The 22,208-nt window shown below is 50.7% G+C and overlaps 1 protein-coding gene across 1 annotated transcript in view; it reads right to left on the minus strand.

Moving 5' to 3' along the window:
• Positions 1-20,027, minus strand: part of IGDCC4 (immunoglobulin superfamily DCC subclass member 4) — a 40,738-nt gene extending 20,711 nt beyond the window's left edge. The window contains 3 exon segments of the mRNA XM_063716173.1: positions 7,345-7,486; positions 8,180-8,530; positions 19,905-20,027. Coding sequence (XP_063572243.1) covers positions 7,345-7,486; positions 8,180-8,530; positions 19,905-19,974 — 563 coding nt within the window. The 5' untranslated portion in view covers positions 19,975-20,027.
• Positions 20,028-22,208: the final 2,181 nt, after the last annotated feature.

Below are 22,208 nucleotides of genomic sequence, written 5' to 3' on the forward strand. Positions count from 1 at the left end.
TTAGATTGGTGAAAATCAGAAGGCTTAATAACACTCCATGTGGATGAGGGAATGGGGGAAGGCACTCCTGCCTCGATGGTGGCCCTGCCCATACACCATCTGTCCAGGGCAAGCTGGTGATATCTCAACATCAAAACTTCTAGGGCTCTATCCCACAGATACTCTCACATGTGCGCACAAGAGCACATGTTAAACGATATTCACTCCAGCACTGTCTGTGATAGCAAAAGGCTGGAAACAACCCAAGTGTCCATCTGTAGGGTGGGAACTGGCTAAATTGGTTTGGGTACATTCGCACAATGGAATGTTAGGCAGCTGCTAAAAAGGAGGCAGCTCCATGTTTGCTGATAGAGGGCCATCTCCAAATGTGTTCTGGTACAAAACAATATGTGTGGGGACATGTAGGCTTCTATGCTTGCGTATACATTCAATGTTCCTGGTAATAGTGGTTGTCTCTGGCAAGGGGACCTGGGATCCAGGGGACTGAGGGTGGGAGGGACTGACTTTTTATTATATATCCTTGTATACAGTTTGAATTTTTTTTACCCCTTGCCCATATTACCTTCTCCCTCCCTTGATAAAATATTCTTTATTCACACTATCTCATGTGACCCTTAAAACAAGCCCAAGACATAGAGGAGGTCACAACCTCCATTTTACTGGTGAAAAATAGGCTCGGAGGGAGGAGGGTATTTTCCCAGGATCTCATAGGTGGAGCAGAGTGAAAACTCGAACCCAAGTCTTCTGGTGCCAAATGTCATATTCATCCTACCTGCCTGTCTTGGCAGCCATTGAATGGCTGAGAATGCCCTTGGAGAGGACGTGGTCTCCAAGCAGACCCAGCCAACACGTAGGTTACTTAGAAGGGGCATGATGGATGAGCGTGTTCCCTGCCCTCTGGGCTAAAGAAATAGAAAGGTCCAGAGACCTTACTTGAGAAACCATGTAATCTGGGATAGGGAGGTCTCCATGGGGTTTGGGATGGTGGAGACCAGAGTGGACTCTGACCTAAGGAGGGGGTGAATGGGTCCCTCGGAATCCTCCAACTGGGATCCCTACAGGGTCAGCTCCAGGTTGAGAATCCTAGTTTCTCAACAGAGCAAATTGTGCTGGCCTCTGGGATGTAGGCTGGGCCAAGGTCAGAGAGGGAAGGGGGCAGTTGTGCGCTTGGTGGAGATCCCTTAGCTCCTGGGGAAGTGGGGTCTAAAAAAATCTAAACATGGAACAGAAGAAGTAGCTCAAAGGCTGGGGAGGAAGAATGTTCTAAACAGGGGCCCTACAAACCTGCCGTGACCCAAAGACTTAGAGGACTTAGAGAAAAAAAGCATAAATATGCCCTGCTCTTTCCTGCATTGCACAGGCAAACCCACCTCTGCCCCCAGCCTCTCACCCTCAGCTCCAACAGCTGTCTACATAAGTGCTGGGGCAGAGCGAGAGAAAGGGACAGGGAGGCAAGTGTGGCTGGAGCGAAATCCTGGGCCAGGACCCAGTCTACTGCCAGAGAAGAACTGACAGGAAAGGACGAACTGGGGAAGGACAAGTAGGACCCACCTAGAAAACAGGCCCCACCCCCATCCATCTAATGTGCTCTTCCCCCAAGACCTTTCTTTCTCCTCTTTTCCTCCCTCAGACTAGCGAGCTGACTATGCTGCTGGGAACTGCCTACACTTCCTAACCTCAATGTTTCTAGGTCTTTCAAGGGAATATTGTGCTCCAAGTACTCCAGAGGTAGTCTCTCCTTTGAAAAAATAACATTCCCTTAATGATGTGATTGAGTGAATGAATGAATGAACAAATTAATGAATGAATGAATTCCTTTCCCCAGATATGGTGCTATTGCTGCAGCCAATAGAGGCAAGATGGAACCACTTTGAGGGTTCATCTAAAATCTTTTCTGGCCGGGCTTTTTGGGAGGCAGAGGCAGGAGGATTGCTTGAGGCCAGGAGTTGGAGACCAGTCTGGGCAACATGGCGAAACCCAGTCTCTACAAAAAATACAAAAATTAGCCAAGGCATGGTGGTGCACACCTGCAGTTCCAGCTATTCAGGAGGCTGAAGTGGGAAGATCGCTTGAGACCGGGAGGTAGAGGCTTCAGTGAGCAGTGATTGTGCCACCGCACTCCAACCTTTGTGGCAGAGTTGAGTCCCTGCTCAAAAAAATCTTTTGCTTTGCTAAAATGTGTTTTTAGAAGCTCTGTCCTTGGAAAGGTGTTCAAAATATGTTAGTTAGTGGGGGAAAAAAGTAAAAAAAACAGTGTTTATGAAGAAATTCTACTTTTAGAAAATAGAGAAAAGTTATGTTAGGATATACATAGAAGAAGTCAAAGGTGGCAAAGCTCATGTGGTTTATGGGGGTTTTCTGTAGGAGTGGGATTACGGGGGATTCTTATTTATTGTGCCTGTTAAGTGGGGTTTTTTTTTTGCAATTAATACGTATCAGTTAGGAAATATAAAAATTTTTAAATGTAAATTGCTAATAGTCTGTGCCCTTGTACACTTTGGTTTGTAACTTGGGCTCTAACACAGAAGCACTGTGACATGGTGGAGAGAACTGGTTTCAATGTATGTGATTTTAGCAAGTGACATTCCGTATCTGGGCCACAGTTTTCTCATTTGAAAAATGGGTTAAATAATTCCTGTCCTGCCTTCTTCACAACCCTGACCCTCTTAATGTGTTTTGAGCTCACATTAGATAATGGACATAAACACATTTATGAATTGCAAGCTCTAAACACATGTTTACAATGGCGTAACCCACATACATATTTCAAAAGACTGCAAGGAAACGCTCAAATTGGTAAAAGCTGTGTTCAGTCAGTAGGCGACTTTTTTCCCCTTTCTGTAAAGTTGGTATACTTTACCATTTTAAAAGAAATTCAAATTTCAAATAAAATAAAAGCTACTTATAGAATGAAAAACAACCTCAACTTGAAAGGAAGGGATTATTCTTTTTCCAACCTCAAACCTGAGTCTGCTGCTCCTACCCACAAAAGGCCACTTGGGCCCCGAGGATTAAAGAACACAGAAGAAATGACGCAGCTGCTCTGAATTTCCCAAGGGCCAAGGAGCCCCCACCCTAAGCCCTTGAGATCCACCCAGGGCAAGGGGATACTGGCTGGAAGTCACATGAGATTGACAGAAATGGTAACCACTGGGAGAGGGTAGGGCAGGAGCCCATGTTATTTAAGTCCCTTAGTTCCATGTTTCTTAAAATGTGAGTGAATGGCGATAACAAAATGATTTCAAGTGGATCCAGATACATGGCTTTTTATCCTAGAAGTTATATTATTTATTTTTATGGCTATCTTCTATTTATGGCAAGTGTTGCTGGTTTTCCATTTTATTGCAGTGAGATAATGTTCCCTTTTAAAATGTGTTCAAGTTACAAAAGAGCAAGTTGATGTAAAGAAAATTATTAAGTGATTGTGTAAATGGTATAAGTATGGTCACAATTATGAAGGTGGTTTGTGAATACCTGGGATTTGGGAAACATTGCTCTCACTGATTACTGGTTCCCATGGAAGAAAAATTACCCCCTAGATTATCCCCTATTATTAGAAAATAGTATAAATACCAGGGATTTGCCTTGGGGTCTAGTCTTTACCATCAGTTTCAAACGAAGCACATACACCCTGACGCAGTGTGTTTATTAACTGCACATGTGCACACGCTACACCAAGGCATATGGTCTCCTTCAAACCACTGGTCTGAGTTTATGAATAGCATATTTGTGCATGCACTATATCTGGGCATGTGTAAAAATACATACCTTGGGCATAATCAAGTTGCTGTTTTAGACATTTCTTTATTCCCCCCACACAATGTGCCGGGACATGCGAGCCCAGCTTATTTATAGATGAGGATCACTTTTCAGAGGACTTGGGGGCAAACACTCCCAGAGTCCAGAAACTGGCAGCTCTGGCCTCCTGGGTTAGGTTTGTGGCTTCATGGGATGACGCCTGAGCTAGACGTTGGGGGTGGTGGGGAGGTCTGAAACCCACTGGTTTGCTGAGAAGCTTTGGAGAAGTAACTTCTCTGCTCCCAGCCACAGTTGGACTACAGATTTCTAAACCCACCGTTAATTTTTTAAAAAATTGAAGTTGTAATGTGATACAAACTTCTTCAGACCTCACAGGTTCCGCACCCAACCACCAAATGACACCTACCAGAGGCCTGTGTATCCTCCACACAGGTTGCTGGAGTCTGACACTCTGAGTACTAAGCTGTGTGACCTGGGGCAAGTTATTTCTGCCTCTGATCCTCCAATCCCTCATTTAACAATCCAGATAAAAATACCTACCATCTTCATATGTACAGACCTGGAAGGATGTTCATCTAGGGGTACGTGAAAAAAAAATTAAAGTTGCAATATAATCCCATTTTTGTTTTTGAAAAAATAAAAGATGATTCAACAAAAATATAATTTTTTATAATTTTTAAATATTTTTTATATTTTTATATATTTTTATAATTATATTTATAATTATAATTATATTAATCAATATAATTAATTATTATTATTTTGAGACAGAGTCTTCCTCTGTCACCCAGGCTGGAGTGCAATGGCGTGATCTTGGCTTACTGCAACCTCTACCTTCTGGGTTCAAGTGATTCTCCTGCCTCAGCCTCCTGAGTAGCTGGGTTTATAGGCGCCTGCCACCATGTCCAGCTAATTTTTGTAATTTTGGTAGAGACGGGGTTTCACCATGTTGGCGAGGCTGGTCTTGAACTCCTGACCTCAGATGATCCACCTGCCTCAGCCTCCCAAAGTGCTGGGATTACAGGCATGAGCCACTGTACCTGGCCTAAGTTTTGTATTTTCACTCCAGCCTGGGTAACAGGCTGTGAAGTGGCTCAATTTTGGCTCACTTTAACCTCCACCTCCCAGGTTCAAGTGATTCTCCTGCCTCAGCCTCCTGAGTAGCTGGGATTACAGGCATGCGTCACCACGCCTGGCTAATTTTTGTTTTTGTTTTTGTTTTTTTTTTAGTAGAGATAGGGTTTCACCATGTTGGTCAGACTGGTCTCGAACTCCTGACCTCATGATCCACCCGCCTCAGCCTCCCAAAGTGCTGGGATTACAGGCGTGAGCCACCGCGCCTGGCCTAAGTTTTGTATTTTTTGAGAGATTACGTTTCACCATATTGCCCAGGTTGGTCTCTGACTCCTGAGCTCAAGCGATCCGCCCACCTTGGCTCCCAAAGTGTTGGGAGTACAGGCGTGAGCCACCACGCCCAGCCATACTGATATGAATTTTAAAAGTGCATCTGCTAGGAATATAAATTAAAAGTAAATAGAGGAAAATGTGAAAATAAGAAATACCTACATTAAAGGATGATTGGAAGGGTTAAGTGAGAAAACATGTAAAAGGCTCAGCATGTGCCTGGCCCAAGGTACACTCCCATTAAGTGGTTCATGTTGTGACTTCCAACATGGGGAGATTTTGCTGCCCTTCTGCTACCCTCTCTGGGGGGCATCAGGAGTAGGCTCTCGCTTGGTTCTCTCTTGCCCAGCTCATCTGTTCTGGGTTCATGGAACTCCAAGGAGGCACCCATCATCATACAGTGGTGACAGGCTCCACATTTAGAAAGGCACAGAACTTCAAATGTCAGTGTTAGAAAGGCTGGGTCAGCATTTCCCAGGGTTCACCCTCTAGAATGCTCATTCATGGGATGTTAAGGGGCTCCTGGGCAAACGAGCCTAGGAAGTGCTTGGTTAAACAAGGTCAACAGGATTCTCAATACAGCACTTCTCAGGGCCTTGCCAACTCCAGGAGGGAGATTTACAGGCAGTTTCCTGTTCTTGTTTGATCATAGAATACTTCATTCAAGAAGCATTTAAAGGGACTAACATTCTATAAAGGCCACGCTTTGGGAAACCACAATCTAAATCAACTTTCATTTGTTTCCCCCTTTCATTTTATAGGTGGGAAGAAGAATAGGCTGGGTGAGAAGTGACTCTCTGAGGACCAGAGGGGCTAACCCATCACCAAAGTCAACAGGATCTCTCTTTTTTTTTTTTTTTTTGAGACAGGGTCTCGCTGTGTCACCCAGGCTGGCTGGAATGCAGTGGCATTATCACAGCTCACTGTAGCCTCAACCTCCAAGTGATCTCACTCAGCCTCCCAAGTAGCAGGGACCACAGGCACCGCACTGCCACACTGGGCTAATTTTTGTATTGTTTTATAGAAACAGGGTTTTGATATTTTGCATAGGCTGGTCTTGAACTCCTCGGCTCAAGTGGTCCTCCTGCTTCGTCCTCCCAAAATGTTGGGATTACAGGCATGAGTCACCACACCCAGCCAGGATCTCTTATGTATGGACCTCTCACCCTCTTTCTCCCTCACAACTGTCCTGTGGCTTTTCTACCCCGAAGTTTCTCCTACAACCCCCATCCTTACCTACACATGGGCAAAAGTCAGAGGAGCTGGGACAATGCAACACAGGCAACAGAAGGTTGGATCCAGGGGAGAAAGGGCAGTGTTTCAGAGCCCGAGGAGCCCCACCTCCACCAGGACGGGAGAAGGATCTAGCTGGTAACTACAGCTAGAGATATAGGGAGAGGACTGCAGGGTGGCTGGGAAAGGCCTTGGAGCCACATTTCCAAAGATACGTAAGAATCCAGGGGGTGATGACTGAGTCATGAGACCAACTCAGAGACCACAGATGCAAATGAGCCTTGTGGTTTCTGGTATGCTGCATACACATCTGGACCTACCCAGGAAGCCACAAGAGGGACCAAGTCCAGGGTCTAGACTCTGCTTCCCTTCCGCCTTGGAAACTCTTCCCTGGGATTGCTCTACCCATCCATTGCCTTTACAGGGAAAGAGGAGAGTAAAAGAGGAAAGACCTCTACAATTCACTTCTCAGAGGGCTGCGCCCCACTGGATGGAATTGAGAGAGGAAGAGAAGTTATGCATCTACAGTGGAAACTCCGGAGGAACCCTGAAAAGAGAAAACCTTCCCAGCAGCCTCGGGGAGCCCTCAACAGACAACCAACATTCTGCCAATGGCTCACGGTACGGCTTGGGATAAGCCACAGCTCCTCTCTGGCCCTCAATCTCCACAATAAAGCAAGTGGTTGGACTAGATGTGCTGGGAAGGACTCCACTACTACATCTCCCCAGGCTCCACAGCTCAATGGGTAGCTTTCCTCCCAGGGAGCAAAAATTTCTTGTCCAACTTCTCTTTGGGACTAGACATGAGCCAGAAGTCAGGCGGTAGTTGACACTCAAGTCAGCTTAGGTAAATGCAGCTACCTCGACTCTAAGAATCTCAGTTCTGAGCACACCCCAGAGCCCTCTCTGCCCTGCCTACCAGGACCCGCTCCCCTACAGGGCACTCACCGAGGCTCCTCAGGCAATGTCACCTGGTCCTTCTCCCAAGTAATGATGGGAGCTGGCAGCCCTTCAATGTGGCACTCAAAGCGAGCTGTCCCGTTCTCCTCCACCGTCTGAGACTCCGGGTGCAGAGAGAAGTCTGCGAGTGCTGGGGACAGTGAGACACAGGCAGGGACAGGAAAGGAATAGGAGAGAGAAGCCACAGCAAGCACAAACAGTGAAACACATCCGCATGGAGGCACAGAAACACAGAGTCATAGAAACACACAGCAGAGCCAATTCAGATCGAGGGAGACACAACAAGAAGTGGTGATTAGCGGTCAGATACTGCCAGCAGAATGAATTCCAAAGCCCCCCTGCCCAACGTCATCATGATGGTCAAACTGTACAGTAATATGCACATTTCTTCTGGCCTGAAAGTTATTTCATGGTGATCTGTGCCTCCTGAGAGCCGCCTAACGGGTAAGGCTGGAGCAAGGGTTTGAATCCACATGTTCCACCTGCCGTGCAGGCAGGAGCTCCCTTAGGAGGCAGCTTTGTGCCTCTGACACAAAGGGGGCACTCTGGCAGGCTCCCTGGAGGAGAGCACAAGCCCAGACTCTAGGACTCAAAGGGAAAGAAAAGCAGAAGGAACAGGGGAGTGGAGAAGAAGCGGGAAGATTCTGGAATACTCAAGAATGAGGATAGACAATAACAGGAAGAGACCTATTGAGCAGGATGGGAAGCAGGGAAAGGGTGGGGTGGGATCAAGAGACAGGCATTTGTGCAAGTAACTAACTGCAGATCCCACTTCGCACACCCCGAGTCTAGGTTTCAGCCTCAGCCCTATGCAAGCACTTACTGGCAAGCTTGATGACAGCAGTCTGGCTGGCCAGCACTCCGAGGGGCCCGTGGGCTAGGCACGAATAGCTGCCTTCAATGACCCCCACGGCCTCAGGGACTGACTTGTCACTGCCATTGGGTGCCAGTGGCTGGGACAGCCACAGGGAACCATTGGGCAGCAGGTGTAGGTGGTCGTGCTCCAGCAGGGTGTCCCCATCCTTGCTCCAGGTCACCCTGTTGGGGGGTCCAGCAGCAGCAGCCCCCAGGCTACAGTTCAGCACTGCAGCCTGCTCTGGGCCCAGGATCACTTGCAGCGGCCCCACTCCACAGCTCAGCTCCACAGTCGTCTCCTGGGGCAACAGCAGCTCCCCTGCATAGAGAAGGAGCACGGGCCCATCAGTGTATGTCCCCCCACCTCCCACAGCCTCTGCTCCTGGGTCACCCATGCAGGGGCTGGGGCAAATCAAGGAGAAAGACCTGCGTCTGGATCCCAGCTCTCCCCTTACTAACTGTGACCTTGGACAAACTGCTGCACTCCTCTGTGCCTGTCTTCCCCTGCTGCTCAATTTCCTCATAGCAGCATTATTCATAATAGCCAATGAGTGGAAATAACCCAAAAGCCCATCACCTGATGAATGGATAGATTATTCAGCCATCAAAAAGAATGAAGGACTGATGCATGCTACAAGGTAGCATGCAAACTTGATGCTAAGTGAAGGAAGCCAATCATAAGATGCCACATTTTGCATGATCTCATTTCTATGAAATGCCCAGAGGAGGCAAATCCATAAAGACAGAAAGTGGATTAATGATTGTCAGTGACTGGGGGGAGGAAGGACAGGGAGTGACTGCTAATGAGTACAGGGTTTCTTTTGGGGGTGATGAAAATGTTCTAGAATTAGATAGTGGCTGTGGTTGCACAATGTTGTGAATATGAATATACTAAAAACCACTGAGTTGAACACTGTATAGGGTGAATTTTGTAGTACGTCAATTGTCTCTCAATTAAAAAAGCATACCAGCCTGGGTAACACAGAGAGACCCCATCTCTACAGATAATTTAAAAAGTTAGGTGGCATGCGCCTGTGGTCCCAGCTACTCAGGAGGCTGAAGCAAGGAGGATCTCCTGAGCCTAGAAGTTTGAGGCTACAGTGAGCCACGATCACGCCACTACACTCCAGCCTGGCTGGCAGAATGAGACTCTGCGAGAAAAGAATATAGTGGCTGGGTGCAGTGGCTCACACCTGTAATCCCAGCACTTTGGGAGGCCAAGGCGGGTGGATCATGATGTCAGGAGTTTGAGACCAGCCTGACCAACATGGTGAAACCCCGTCTCTACTAAAAATACAAAAATTAGCCAGGCGTGGTGGCGCGCACCTGTAATCTCAGCTACTCAGGAGGCTGAGGCAGGAGAATTGCTTGAACCCAGGAGGTGGAGGCTGCAGTGAGCCAAGATTGCCCCATTGCACTCCAGCCTGGGTGACAGAAAGAGATTCTGTCTCAAAAAAAAAAAAAAAAAAAAAAAAAAAAGCACAGTGCCTGACACAGAATGGGGGCTCAGTAATGTCATTCCCTACCCTGGAACCTAACAGATCATATTGATCATTATCACCCAATCAAAAATATGCCACTGGAGGCCAGGCATGGCGGCTCACTCCTGTAATCCCAACACTTGGTGAGGTTGAGGGCTAAGGCAGGATGATTGCTTAAGCCCAGGAGTTTGAAACCAGCCTGGGTAACATAGGGAGACCTCATCATTACAAAAAAAAAATTTTTTAATTAGCCAGGCATGGTGGGAGGATCCTTTGAGCCCAGAAGGTAGAGGCTAAAGTGAGCTGTGATTGCACCACTGCACTCTAGCCTGAGTAACAGAGTGAGATCCTGTCTAAAATATACACATATACATATATAGATCTCTCTCTCTCTGTCTCTCTCTCTACACACACACACACACACACACACACAGAGGCTAGAAAAATACTGTATCCAAGAAACATTTAAAATGTATTATAAGTGTGAGAAAGAGTGTATGTGTGTGTGTGTGTGTGTGAATACTATATATTTTGAATAAACAAAACAAAAATAAGTCCCAGCTGGTTGGGGGAGCCACCTGGATGAAGGAAAGTCAGACATTCCCCCTTCCCCAACAATGAACTAAGTGAGCAGATCCTGCTGGGAATTGTTAAGTGCCTCAGGTAGGGACTAGACTCAAGCTGGATTCACAGCCAGCATGAGAGGAGGCGCCCATGGCTCATTCCAGGCCCTGGCAGCCGGCAGCCTGGTCTGTCCTGGTGACTGGAGAAGCTCAACACTCCCTGCAGCTAATTTCCCCAAGGCCATGCAGGAGGCCAGAGCCAGGACTCAGGTCTCCTGACTCAATCCAGGCTTCTTTCTTCTCCCAAGGCCCCAGAAGAGCCTACAGACCCAACACTGCCCTTGCCACAAAGGGAAGAGTAGGGAAACAGTAGAGGAAGGGAATGCCATCCCAGGGTCAAGGCAAAAACACACAAAGGCCAGTGTTTATTATTGGAACCAATATTCCGCAGGGCCCAGCCACCGGTATTCATAGGCAAATGGTTGGTTCTCCCTGTTGTGTCTTCCAGAAGGTTAACCTGCTGCCTCCTTGTCTTATATAAGCTCAATGGCCCAAGGTCCCTTCTTAGGCTCTGGTCTGACTCCTTACTTTAAGGCAGAATGGCATGTCTGAGAGGAACCAGGGCCAGAGGTTGGGACAATGGCCCATACTCATTACAAGGCAGGTCTGGGCTGACAGAGCCACATGGGGACGTGCACAAAACAATGGCAAGGGAATCAGGAGACCCTTGGTTCTAGGTCCAGCTCCATCACAGTCTAGCCATGTGGTTTTGGCCCAGTCATTTCCCCTTCTGGGCCCCAGCTCACTGGAATGTAGCAGGTGACCTCTGAGATTCTATGATTCTATGATTATTCACTGACATGGACACACCTATTCCTGAACAAACATAAAACACCATCGAGACCACACACAAATTGGTAAACATAGCTCTGCACTCCTGAACACATGCGCCTCAGTCTCTGCCACAGTCATCAACACTTGGACACACAGGCCAACACTAGAAGCCCTGTGAGTCTCCAGACTCCCTTCCCACCAGCTCCAAAGAGGAACAAGGGCGAGGGGAGAAGAGCAGTGATGGCTGCATGAAATAAGGAGGCCAGGGCAGAAGCCAGGGCCTGGGATTGCAGTGCGAAGGGTGGACGGAGAGACAGGACCTGACCTGGGCTGCTGCCTTTCTTAATTCATCAGACGGCTTCTGCTGGACACCTCTGGCTGCACAACTAGCCTCAGCAGTACTCGTGGGCTCAGCAGGGAGAAGCGGCCCCTGCCCTCACCAAGTTTTCATTCTAATTGGGGAAACCAATCTGGCATTCACACTACTGCGGGCCACGTGCTGTGGTGGAAACAGCTTTTGACCTTGGGGAAGAAGATCAAGGTTTCAGTCTTGCTGCTCCACCTACCAGCTCTGTGACAAGCCACTTAACCTTTCTGGGACTCAGTTTCCACATGAAGATGATACCACTAAGCGTGAAGGAATTAAACGAGACAATGTATGTCACGGCTACAGCCCAGAGCCTAATAGACATCACTCAAGGAATGGGAGCTTATTCTTTGTTTGTTTGTTCTTGCGACAGTTGTGCTCTGTTGCCCAGGCTGGAGTACAGTGACACGATCTCAGCTCACTGCAACCTCCACCTCCTGGGTTCAAGTGATTCTCCTGCCTCAGCCTCCTATGTAACTGGGATTACAGGCATGCGCCATCACACCTGACTAATTTTTGTATTCTTAGTAGAGACAGGGTTTCACCATTTTGGCCAGGCTGGTCTCGAACTGCTGACCTCAAGTGATCTGCCCGCCTTGGCTTCCCAAAGTGCTGGAATTACAGGCATGAGCTACCATGCCCGGCGGGGAGCTTATTCTTTAAAGGCACTTTGTAACTATAAAGGGCTGTACAGTGCTATTTGCTGTCCTTATCATCCAGTCCCTTCTATCTCTAAGGCCCTAGATGCCATGATTCAAGTACAGGGTAGGGGGAAGGCAAGCCCGGCTCTCAGCCCAGCGGCTTCCAAATGCCCATTCCAGCCACTAAGGAGTAGGTTTGGGTTTCAGGGGAGAAAACCCCCAAAGGACACGAATCCCTGAGCCCTCCGGCAGCCTCCCTGCCCCCTAAAGCATGTCCCGGGCTTGGAAAATCCCCTGCTGCGTTGAACAAACAATGTGAACAGTTGGGGCCCGAGCAGCTGCTGGGTATGTCAGCAGCCTGGGCTCTGGCAGGCAGGACGGCCGCCAGAGGGGCTGGCGGCTGGCTGGGGAGCCCAGAGGAGGCTCTGATTCCCTTCCTGAATATTCATGGATCAGCAGATGTCTGGCTTCCCCACCTCTGAGGAGCTCAGCAAGGCAGGATCAGGGAAAGCAACAGGAACGTAGACACAGAGAGAAGATGGGGTCCCCCTCAGAGAGCAGCAGTGCTGTGCCAGGAGCCCAAGACAGCCCATTTTAGTGGAAACATCTGTGAAGCCTGAGAATCCTCATTCCATAGATGGGGAAACTGAGGCCTGGGGAGGGATCTCATCTCTCTGGGAGACAGTCTGGGAAAACTGCCCTTCTTTGACTTTTTGGGGATGAACCAGCATTGAGGAGACAACTGCTCCTGAATAAGAGGGTTCTCTCTGTCTGTGCCCAACCTGATTTCTGTGCCCAGGAAGCGCATCCTTAGGGACTCACGTGCCAGCCCCTCTGTGAGGCTGCTCCTACCTTCCCCAGGTAAAGTTTTTCCTAGGTCTCACACTGAAAACCACTTGGAGGTCCCTTACTCTTGCCTAGACAGACAAGGGGGTGTGGTGGGACAAGCCTGGCCTCAGAGTCCTGGGTTCTAGGTCCAGTCATTCATTGCATGACCTTGTGTGAGCTACTTTCGTCCTTTCGGCCTCAGTTTCCCCAATTTTAAAATGAGGAGTCTCCGAACTTCTCAAACATTTTCACCCAAATTCTCCCAACAGCAGAGGAACACATATTTACGAGGCTTGCTGACTGCCTAAAATGTGTTGACTTTTTTTTTTTTTTTTTTGAGACTCGCTCTGTCACCCAGGCTGGAGTGCAGTGGCGCGATGTCGGCTTACTGCAAGCTCTGCCTCCCAGGGTTCGAGACATTCTCCTGCCTCAGCCTCCCGAGTAGCTGAGACTACAGGCGCCCGCCACCACACCCAGCTAATTTTTTGTATTTTTAGTAGAGACAGGGTTTCACCGTGTTAGCCAGGATGGTCTCGATCTCCTGACCTCGTGATCCGCCCTCCTTGGCCTCCCAAAGTGCTGGGATTACAGGCATGAGCCACTGCGCCCGGCCACACCTCCAGCACATTTTGCATTCTGCTCCATAACACAGCAATATTTGTTTTAATATAAGTGTGGTTCCCATACCACCAAATCTTTTCATAAAAGCGATGCTCTGGGGAGGGGACCTTATTTGTCCAGGAGCTTCATGGCCAGCGCTTTCTTGCCACCCCCAGCCCACTGTCATGGCTGACCCCCAACATTTTTAGCCCTCTTTCTCAGGGCTGGGGTGGACACATTGCAGGTGCCCAGTGGACACTTGCTGCCTGCTGGCTTTCTGTCTTGAGGGGGCCGCCCCTCCCATAACCCTTCTCCTCAATCTCCTCAGTGAGACCCTGTCAGAGACACAGAGCTGCTGCATTTGGGAACCCTAGGGCCACCTCTCAATCTCCTTTTTCTGACAGATTATTTTACCCACTTACAGGATAAATTGGATTTTATGAGGCCAATTAGAACCCAGACAGAAAGGAGATTCGCTGCTGAGCTCCAGGGCCAGCTCAATGCTGTTTCGTGGGATTAGTGGAGGCCTGGCGTGAGTTCCATTTTTCAGTGAATTCTTAGGGAAGGGGCGTGTAGCTGGGGGAGGGGAACAACGAGGCCAAGATGGCTCCTTCATTAAGCCAGGAACTTGCCACAAACATCACATCAGTGCCTCCTCACTTCTGAATTTCAGGGCCCAACAGATTTACTACTTGTTTGCAGCCCAGGAGAAATTCTCCACGACACCATCACCATTCTCCTTTCCCAGGGAACACAAGTCGGTTCCTTCCAGAAACCTCCCTTCCTGCCCCCAACCTTGGCCACCTCCCTTACCACATGCTGAGCCCCTCCCCCCAACAGCTGGAAGGAGAGTTGGGACAGTTGCCTGGGACACAAGGAAGGCCTCAGCTCTCCCTTCATCTGCAATCCTGAGGGGAGAGTCTCAGCCTCAGCCTATCCAACAGCAAAGCCAGGCTCAGCTTGACCTGCCTATCTTCTGCTCCCCTGAGACCCTCTACCCCTCCACACACAGCGAACCATGGCCAATTCTCTGAAAACACATCTTGTTCCATGCATTGCTGGTGCTGCTCTCACTCCCTAGAACAGTTGTGATGTCCCTGGTTGATTTAGACACCTCTCCTTTTTCTGCCCCGTAGAACGCTGGCACCCGCATCATCGCAGTTATCACTCCAGATTTTTTTTGGGGGGGCAGATGGAGTCTCACTCTGTCACCCAGGTTGGAGTGCTGTGGCATGATCTCGGTTCACTGCAACCTCCGCCACCCAGGTTGAAGTGATTCTCCTGCTTCAGCCTCTTAAGTAGCTGAGACTACAGGCGTGCGCCACCATGCCCGGCTAGTTTTTGTATTTTTTGGTAGGACAGGATTTCACCATGTTGGTCAGGGTGGTCTCGAACTCCTGACCTCAAGTGATCCGCCCACGTCGGCCTCCCAAAGTGCTGGGATTACAGGAGTGAGCCACCACGCCCAGCCTTCACTCTAGGTTTTTGACTTGCCTTTCTCCTCAACTAGGCACCAAAGTCTTGGGATTATGTCTTAGTCAGTTTTCTAAATCCTCAGTACCTGGAACAGTGCCTAACACACAGTAGGTGCTCAATAAACATTTCTTGAATGGATGAGTGAACCCATGAAGACATCCTCAAAAAGATAGGCATAGAGCCCCCTATGCTTTTCCAAGCATCAGTTTCCTTATCTGTAAAAACGATAGTAACTCCCTTCAGGGCGAGAGAAGATATCAGGAAGACATGTGGAAACTGCCTAGCACACTGTGTGGCACCCGGTAGACATGACATGCTTGAAAAGCAGAGATAGAACAGCAAGTCCACACTGAAAGAAACCCTGTACTTAAACATGACCAGGCTGGGGAGATCACTGCCTTGCCTGTTCTCTTGCTGTATGGCTCACACGGTTAAAAAATATATTTCTCTTGTGCCCACCTGTCTCTCCCAGTATGTTCTGCTCACTGGCCCGAGCTTTGTCCTGCAAACTATCTAACAAGGTAATGAGTCCCTTATAGAACCATCCAGGAGTCTTGGGTCTGCACCTGAAGGACAGCTTACCGGTCCTTGCTTCTCTGATCCCAAGGACCCCATGGGCCCCCAAATCCAAAGGATACCTCACTCAGCCTCAGCAGTGAGGCAGTAGTAGCTGGCAGCCCAGTTGGCACAGGTAACAGGGTTTGATTTCTCTGCATGTCAGGCTCCAAAACATACTCTCTGGTTTTCCTTCCCTGGCCCCCTAGCTCCTGTCACCCACCTCTGACCAGGCTGGGGTCCTCTCCCTCAGAGCCATGCTTACTCCTCCCCCTGCCCCCAAGCCTGCCTGGTAATGACATCTGTTCTGCATCTGGAATTCCCTATCAAGTCTGGTTGCTGTACCATGGGAGAGAACAGAAAGAGGTGGGTGGTGGGTAAGTGGAGGAGGGTGGATTCCAGAGCCCAGACAGACCTACTTGAGGGGGAGAGCCTAAAGCTGATAACGGCTCATATGGTATAGAGGAGTACAAAGAGAGTGAACTTGGGTATCCCTAGAAAGGGTGCCCCATTTCAGTCCCTAATCATGTAACTTTGGGAAGTCACTCAGTTTTCTCATCTGTGAAAACACGTTCATGCTAAAATTATTTCTTCTTTTCTTTCTCTTTCTTCCTTTGAGACAGAGTCTCACTCTGTTGCCCAGGGTGGAGAACAGTGGTGCGAGCCATCATAGCTTACCACAGTCTTGAACTCCTGGGCTCAAGCAATCCTCCCACTTCGGCCTCCTGAGCAGCAAGGACAACAGTGCACACCACCATGCCTGCCATGCTTTTTTTTTTTTTTTTTTTTTTTTAATTTTTTGTAGAAATGAGGTCTCAATATGTTGCCCAGTCTGGTCTCAAACTCAGCTCAAGCGATCCTCCTGCCTCAGCCACACAAAGTGCTGGGATTACAGGTATGAGCCTGGCCTGAAATTATTTCTAAGTTCCTTTCAGTGCTGACATTCAATGATGCGCTAATTGTGAAATTGCTTAACTTGAAAGAGATACATTTAGGAGAAAAGAAATGCTAATTTACATGTAAATGTGTGTTTAATTGAGTCATGAAAGCACATAGAGGATCAATGAAGGTTTAGATACCTTCTGGATAAGATTCATTATTAAAAGAAACTCCAACTGTTTGACCTGATTCCTAACTTCCGAGATGGGGAAAGAGGCCCACCCCAAATGACTGAGATTGGCCTCTGAGCCTCTGGGCTGAGAAAGGGATGGGGGAGGTGGGGAGTTCCCAGGTGAGGAGAAAGCTCTCAAGTTCTTAGAGGCCTCCTATTACTGACCTCTAGGTTCCCTACTCTCCGAATTCTGACTTTGGAAGAAGGGACAGCCGAGAGCCCCACCTTTGTGCATGTGATAAGAACAGAGCTCGGCTTCTCACCACCTGCTCACACAGGGGTCCCAGTCCCTGACTCAAGAACAGTGTTGAGAGGAGATGGGCAGGCACAGGCATCATGCTAACCCCAATACCAGCCCTTCATTCTGCCTCATGGTTTTTTTGTTGTTGTTGTTTTTGTTTTTTTGAGACAGAGTCTCACTTTGTCACCCAGGCTGGAGTGCAGTGGCGCGATCTCGGCTCACTGCAACCTTCACCTCCCAGGTTCAAACGATTCTAGGGTCTCAGACTCCTGAGTAGCTGGGATTACAGGCATGCACCACCACACCTGGCTAATTTTTGTATTTTTAGTAGAGATGGGGTTTCACCATATTGGCCAGGCTGGTGTTGAACTCCTGACTTCACGTGATCCACCCGCCTTGGCCTCCCAAAGTGCTGGGATTGCAGGCGTGAGCCACCGTGCCCGGCCTATTTCTTACTTTCCTTTCTCTTGCCCCCTACAAATTCAATCTATCCTCAAGTTCTACTGATTCTATTTCCTGAAAATCTCTGGAATGCAGCCACTCCAGCCCAACCCCAACTGCCACTATGCTAGCTGCCACCATCCTCTCTTCTGGATTGCTACAACAGCCTTGAAGGAGCTGGAGCTTCCTGCCTCCAGCCCCACCCAATCCATCCTCCACACTGGCTGGAATGAGATGACGCAAAGCTCATCTTAAATCCTGTCAAGGGTTCATGGGGACTCTCAGGCCAGAAACTTTGGTGGGCCCTGTAAAGCCCTTTGTGAGCTGGATCTAGCTCCCCTCTTCAGCCTCCTGTCTTGATACTCCCTGACCCCTTTCCGTGCTTCCCTCACCTGCCCCACACCCACCCCTTGTCCCTAAATTCCAGCTAGATTTAGTTTAATCCAATGATCTCAACTAAATCACCTCTGAACGTTTGCACATGCTGTTCTCTGGAAAACTGTCCCCATCATCATTCTCCTTCTATAGGGCTAACTCCATGTCGAGCTCTACTACTCATCACTTTCTTCAGGAAGCTTTTGCTGACCTTCCCAGATCGGTGTAGGAGCCCCTCCTTCCTGCGTCTTCCCCAGCACTTCAGGGGACTTGTCAGTTTCCCCCTCCACCGGACTGAAAGCTTTGCACCAGGGATCAGGTCTGCCTCCTTATTTACTATATTCTAGGCACTAGGCACAAGCTAGCCTATAAAAGGTGCTCCATAAATATTTGTTGAACGAATGAATGACCTCAGTACAGATCAGGGTGGCTAGTCATAACTCGACTGGAGTGTCCCCAGGCCTGCTGAGATTTGGAGGACCAGGGCAAGCTGTTGTAGCCACTCACACTGCAACCAAGAGACGCCGCAACTCGGTCCCTCGCCTACTTTGTGCACTCGGGAGCAGGGAGAGGCCAGGGAAGCTGGGTCCCTCGCGGCAGGTCCTAGAGGTATTGAATAATGCGCCGGTGCGGTTCCCAGCCCTGATGCCGCTTTGCTGGGTGACCCCGAGCTCGTTCCAGGAGCCCTAGGAATAGCGGAAGGTGGGGCAGTGGAACTATTCCTTAATCCCCTGAGCTCCGGGAAGACAGACGTCTCTCTGACACTTCCCCGCCCCTTTCACCTGACAAGCCAGGGCCTCCAGCTCCCCTGGCCCAGCAGCCGAGACCCAGCCCCGCGGCGGCCTCCAGCTTAATCCGCGGTTGGGGCTGGAAAGGGGCGTGTCTTTGTAGGGACAGAAGGGGTCCGAGGAGTTCCCAGCACTTTCCCACCCGCTGTTTGGTTTTCCTGGAGATGGGCCTGGGGCTGGCCAGGCGGAGGCTCCTTCCCCCCGCCTCCCTCCCACGTGGCCTGGCTGAGTCTCTGGAAAGCCGCAGCAGCTGGAGAGAAATCCCCCTCCCCACCCCCACCTCCAAGTCCCTCCCCGACTCTCCCCGGACACATCCTCAGCTCCCCCCTCCGCGGGGAAGGCAAGAACTAGGCGAACAAAGCGGCCAGCCCATCCCCCTCCCAGCCCTGCCACCTACACTCCCCATGAGCCGCCCCCAAACGCACACCGGACAGGAAGCGACAGAGCTGTGGGTGGAAGCCGCAGCCCTAGACACACACCCTTGGGGACTCCGCTATCCCCTCCCCAGCCCTTTCTCCAGCTTGGACAACTCTGACTTACCCCGTACCCACTCCGCACTGGGCTGCGGACTGGATGAGGCCCTGCTGACCTCGTCCACGCTTCCCTGGTCGGTCCCTGGGGGGTGGGGCCGGGGTGACACGCGTCCCATCCTGAGAACGAGCGCTGGACATGTCCACGAAAGCAAATGGTTTCCTGCCCCCTCCCCCAGTCCACTGCTGGCCACAGGTTTTGGGGAGCAACACCTCCCTCTACCCCTCTCTAACCGGCCCCAGGGACCACACCCACTGGGCAAAGTTAAGTGTTGTTTTATCACCACCACCCCCAGTCAATCGGAATCCATCGCTCTGTCCCCCACTACGGGCAAGGACACTTCCCAAATGCCAAGGCCAAATATTAGCTCAACCCCATAAACACAATTGCACACGCACCCGACCCAAATGGAGATGCAGACACAACCCCAGTTCCCTCCTCTTTCACACACACTCTCAACCCAAGACACGCGCAGGCAAGGCAGAGCCCGCCCCGCAAAAGCCACCGACCCGCAAAAGACACCGCAGCTACCCGCCCCGCCGATGCCACGCCGCGACCGTGGCACGCACTGCGGACACGACGGGAGCACTCCCAAAACACACACACACACACACACACACACACACGACTCCAAACTCTGCGAACCAAAGGCACACACCCACTGCGGACAAGCACGCGCCACAAACGCCCCCCGGCCGCAGCTCGCAGACCCCCGCGCAGGTATCGCGGGCACCCGGACGCGCAGCCCCCGCACTTGCTCGGGACTCGGGCTTGAGCCAGCCCCGCAGCCCGATGCAGCCCAGGGCGCGGGCGCACCAGCACTCCGCAGCCGCTCCCGCCTCTCCGGGCGCCCGCCCTTACCGCGCGCCGCCAGCAGGCAGAAGGTCAGCGCGAGGAGCCCGCGGCCGCGGCCGGCGTTCCCCCGCGCCATGGGGCTGGGCTCGGGCCGCCGCCGCCGCCGCCTCCCCGCGCTTCGGCTGCCGCCGCCGCGGGGGGAGGGCGCGCCGGGCGTCAGTGGCCCGGGGAGGCGCGGCGCCGCGGGCGGGGGCGCGGCCTCGGGGGCCCGGGCCAGAGCTGGGGCCGGCGCGGGGGCCAGGGCCGCTGCCGCCTCACCCGCCCCTCCATCGCCATCTTGGGCGAGCGGCCCAGGAGGGGGCGCCCGGCGAGTGTGGCCGCCCTGGCCCCGCCGGGGACCCTGCGCCCGCGCCCCACGGCCCTGCGCCGCGCGGGGGCTCTGCTTGGTCCGGGTCTGTGTCCCGGTGCCTCGCCCTCTCCGGGTCGCCGCGGGCCCCCGTGAGGCCGCCTGTTGCTGGGTCTGTCTCTTAGTCTCCCTGTCTCTGAGTCTCCTGGCCTCTCTGCCTCAGCGTCTCTATTTCTTCTCCCTGTTGCTGCCTCGGGGTCTCCATCTCCGTTCCAGGCTCAGGGGAGGCAGATTCAGGGCCACGGTCTCTGTCCGGATGGCTCCCTTGCCACCCGAGCCTAGTCCATTCCAGCCCAGGTCCTGGCCTGAATGCTGGTTCGCTTCTCCACACGTTGCTCCAGCCCACCTGCGGAGATCTTGATAGTCCTATCTGCCATCCCAAACCAAGGGCTTCTCTTGGCCTCCTTCCCTTGCTCTGGCAGTAACTAACACAAGCAGGACACTTTTACACTACCTTCAAGCACTACCATATTCAGATGTCGCCGCATGGGGAAACTGAGGCTAGGGGAGGTGAAGTGACTTGCCCAAGGACAGGAGGCTAGGGAGCAGCAGATGCAGGACCTGAACCTTGGTTTTCTGACTTCGGAAGGTCATCTCCACCCCCTCACCCTGCCTCTGCTGTCCAGCATTTACTGAACTACCCTTTCTCTCATTCTTCAACGGCACATTCTCTAACCTACCTAGCCAGACTGTTTGCCTCAGTATCCCGCAAATATTTCTTGTTCTACAGCCAAGGGTTCAATTGTCAGGCTAGGGCGGGGAAAAGAGTACAGATTCAATGACCTAGTTAAGGTCCTTTCCAACTCCAAGATGCCATAGTTCTTCCCTTCCCTGTGTCTCTAAGTGTTCCTGTGACTTAGAGCCATCTTGTCTCTACACCTATCTGTTGTCAGTTAACCCTCAATAATCACTGGCGCTTTGCATATCTAACAGGCCTGGCGTTTATTCATTCATTGCCACGCCCCATCTTCACTTGCCCTATCAGCAGCATTTGACTTAGTGAATCACTCCCTCTTCCTTGAAACACTTGCTTCCCTTAGTGATCTCATCTGGTCCTCAAGGCTTTAAAGAGCATCTTTATGCTAATGATGCCCAAATGGATACTTTCAGCCTAGACCATCTTTTCTGAACCCCGGACTTCTGTATCCAGCCATCTAGGCCCCAGTTCCTTTAGCTGTCTAGTAGACAAACTTATCCTGATCTTTTCTATCAATCTTTCTCCTCCCACAGTTTTCTTCATCTCAGTTCCTTTCTTGTTGCCCAGGTCAAAAATGTAGAGGCCAGGCGTGGCGGCTTACGTTTGTAATCCCAGCACTTTGGGAGGGCGAGGTGGGAGGATCGCTTGAGGCCAGGAGTTCAAGACCAACCTGGCCAGCATAGCGAGACCCCCATCTCTATTAAAAAAAAAAAAAAAAGTAGAGTCATGTCCTACTCTTCATGTTCAGATCCTTCACCCTCCACTTTCTCATTGTGGCCTTGGTCCAAGACCCTTCACCTCTCACCTGGATTGTCGCAGTAAACTCCTCATTGATCTTTTTCTGTCCTTGTCCTCCTTGAGTGTTTTCTCAATACAGCAGCCAGAGTGATCCTGTTAAAATGAGATCATACCACTTCTCTGCTAGAAACCCACCAGCGGCTCCTATGTCAGACCAAAAGCCAAAGTTCTTATTGTGACCCACAAGGCCTATCTGATCTGTAGGCTTGCTTTACCTCTCTGACCTCCCCTTCGACACCACCCCCTGTGCTCACCACCTCTCCAGCCACACCATCCTCCTTGATGTAACTTGATCGAGGGCAGCCTCCTCCCCTCCAGCCTCAAGACCTTTGTCCGGCCAGTGGAAGTCTAGAGGTCTGTTCCCTCATACTGGATACCGTAAAGGCTTTCTCACAGCCCCACCCCCTACTCTTCCTATCCCCCCTTCCTTGCTGTCTATTCTTGTCTTTAACTGTCACTTTCTTTTTTA

This window comes from Pongo abelii, chromosome 16, assembly GCF_028885655.2.
Source record: "Pongo abelii isolate AG06213 chromosome 16, NHGRI_mPonAbe1-v2.0_pri, whole genome shotgun sequence".
NCBI lineage: Eukaryota > Metazoa > Chordata > Mammalia > Primates > Hominidae > Pongo > Pongo abelii.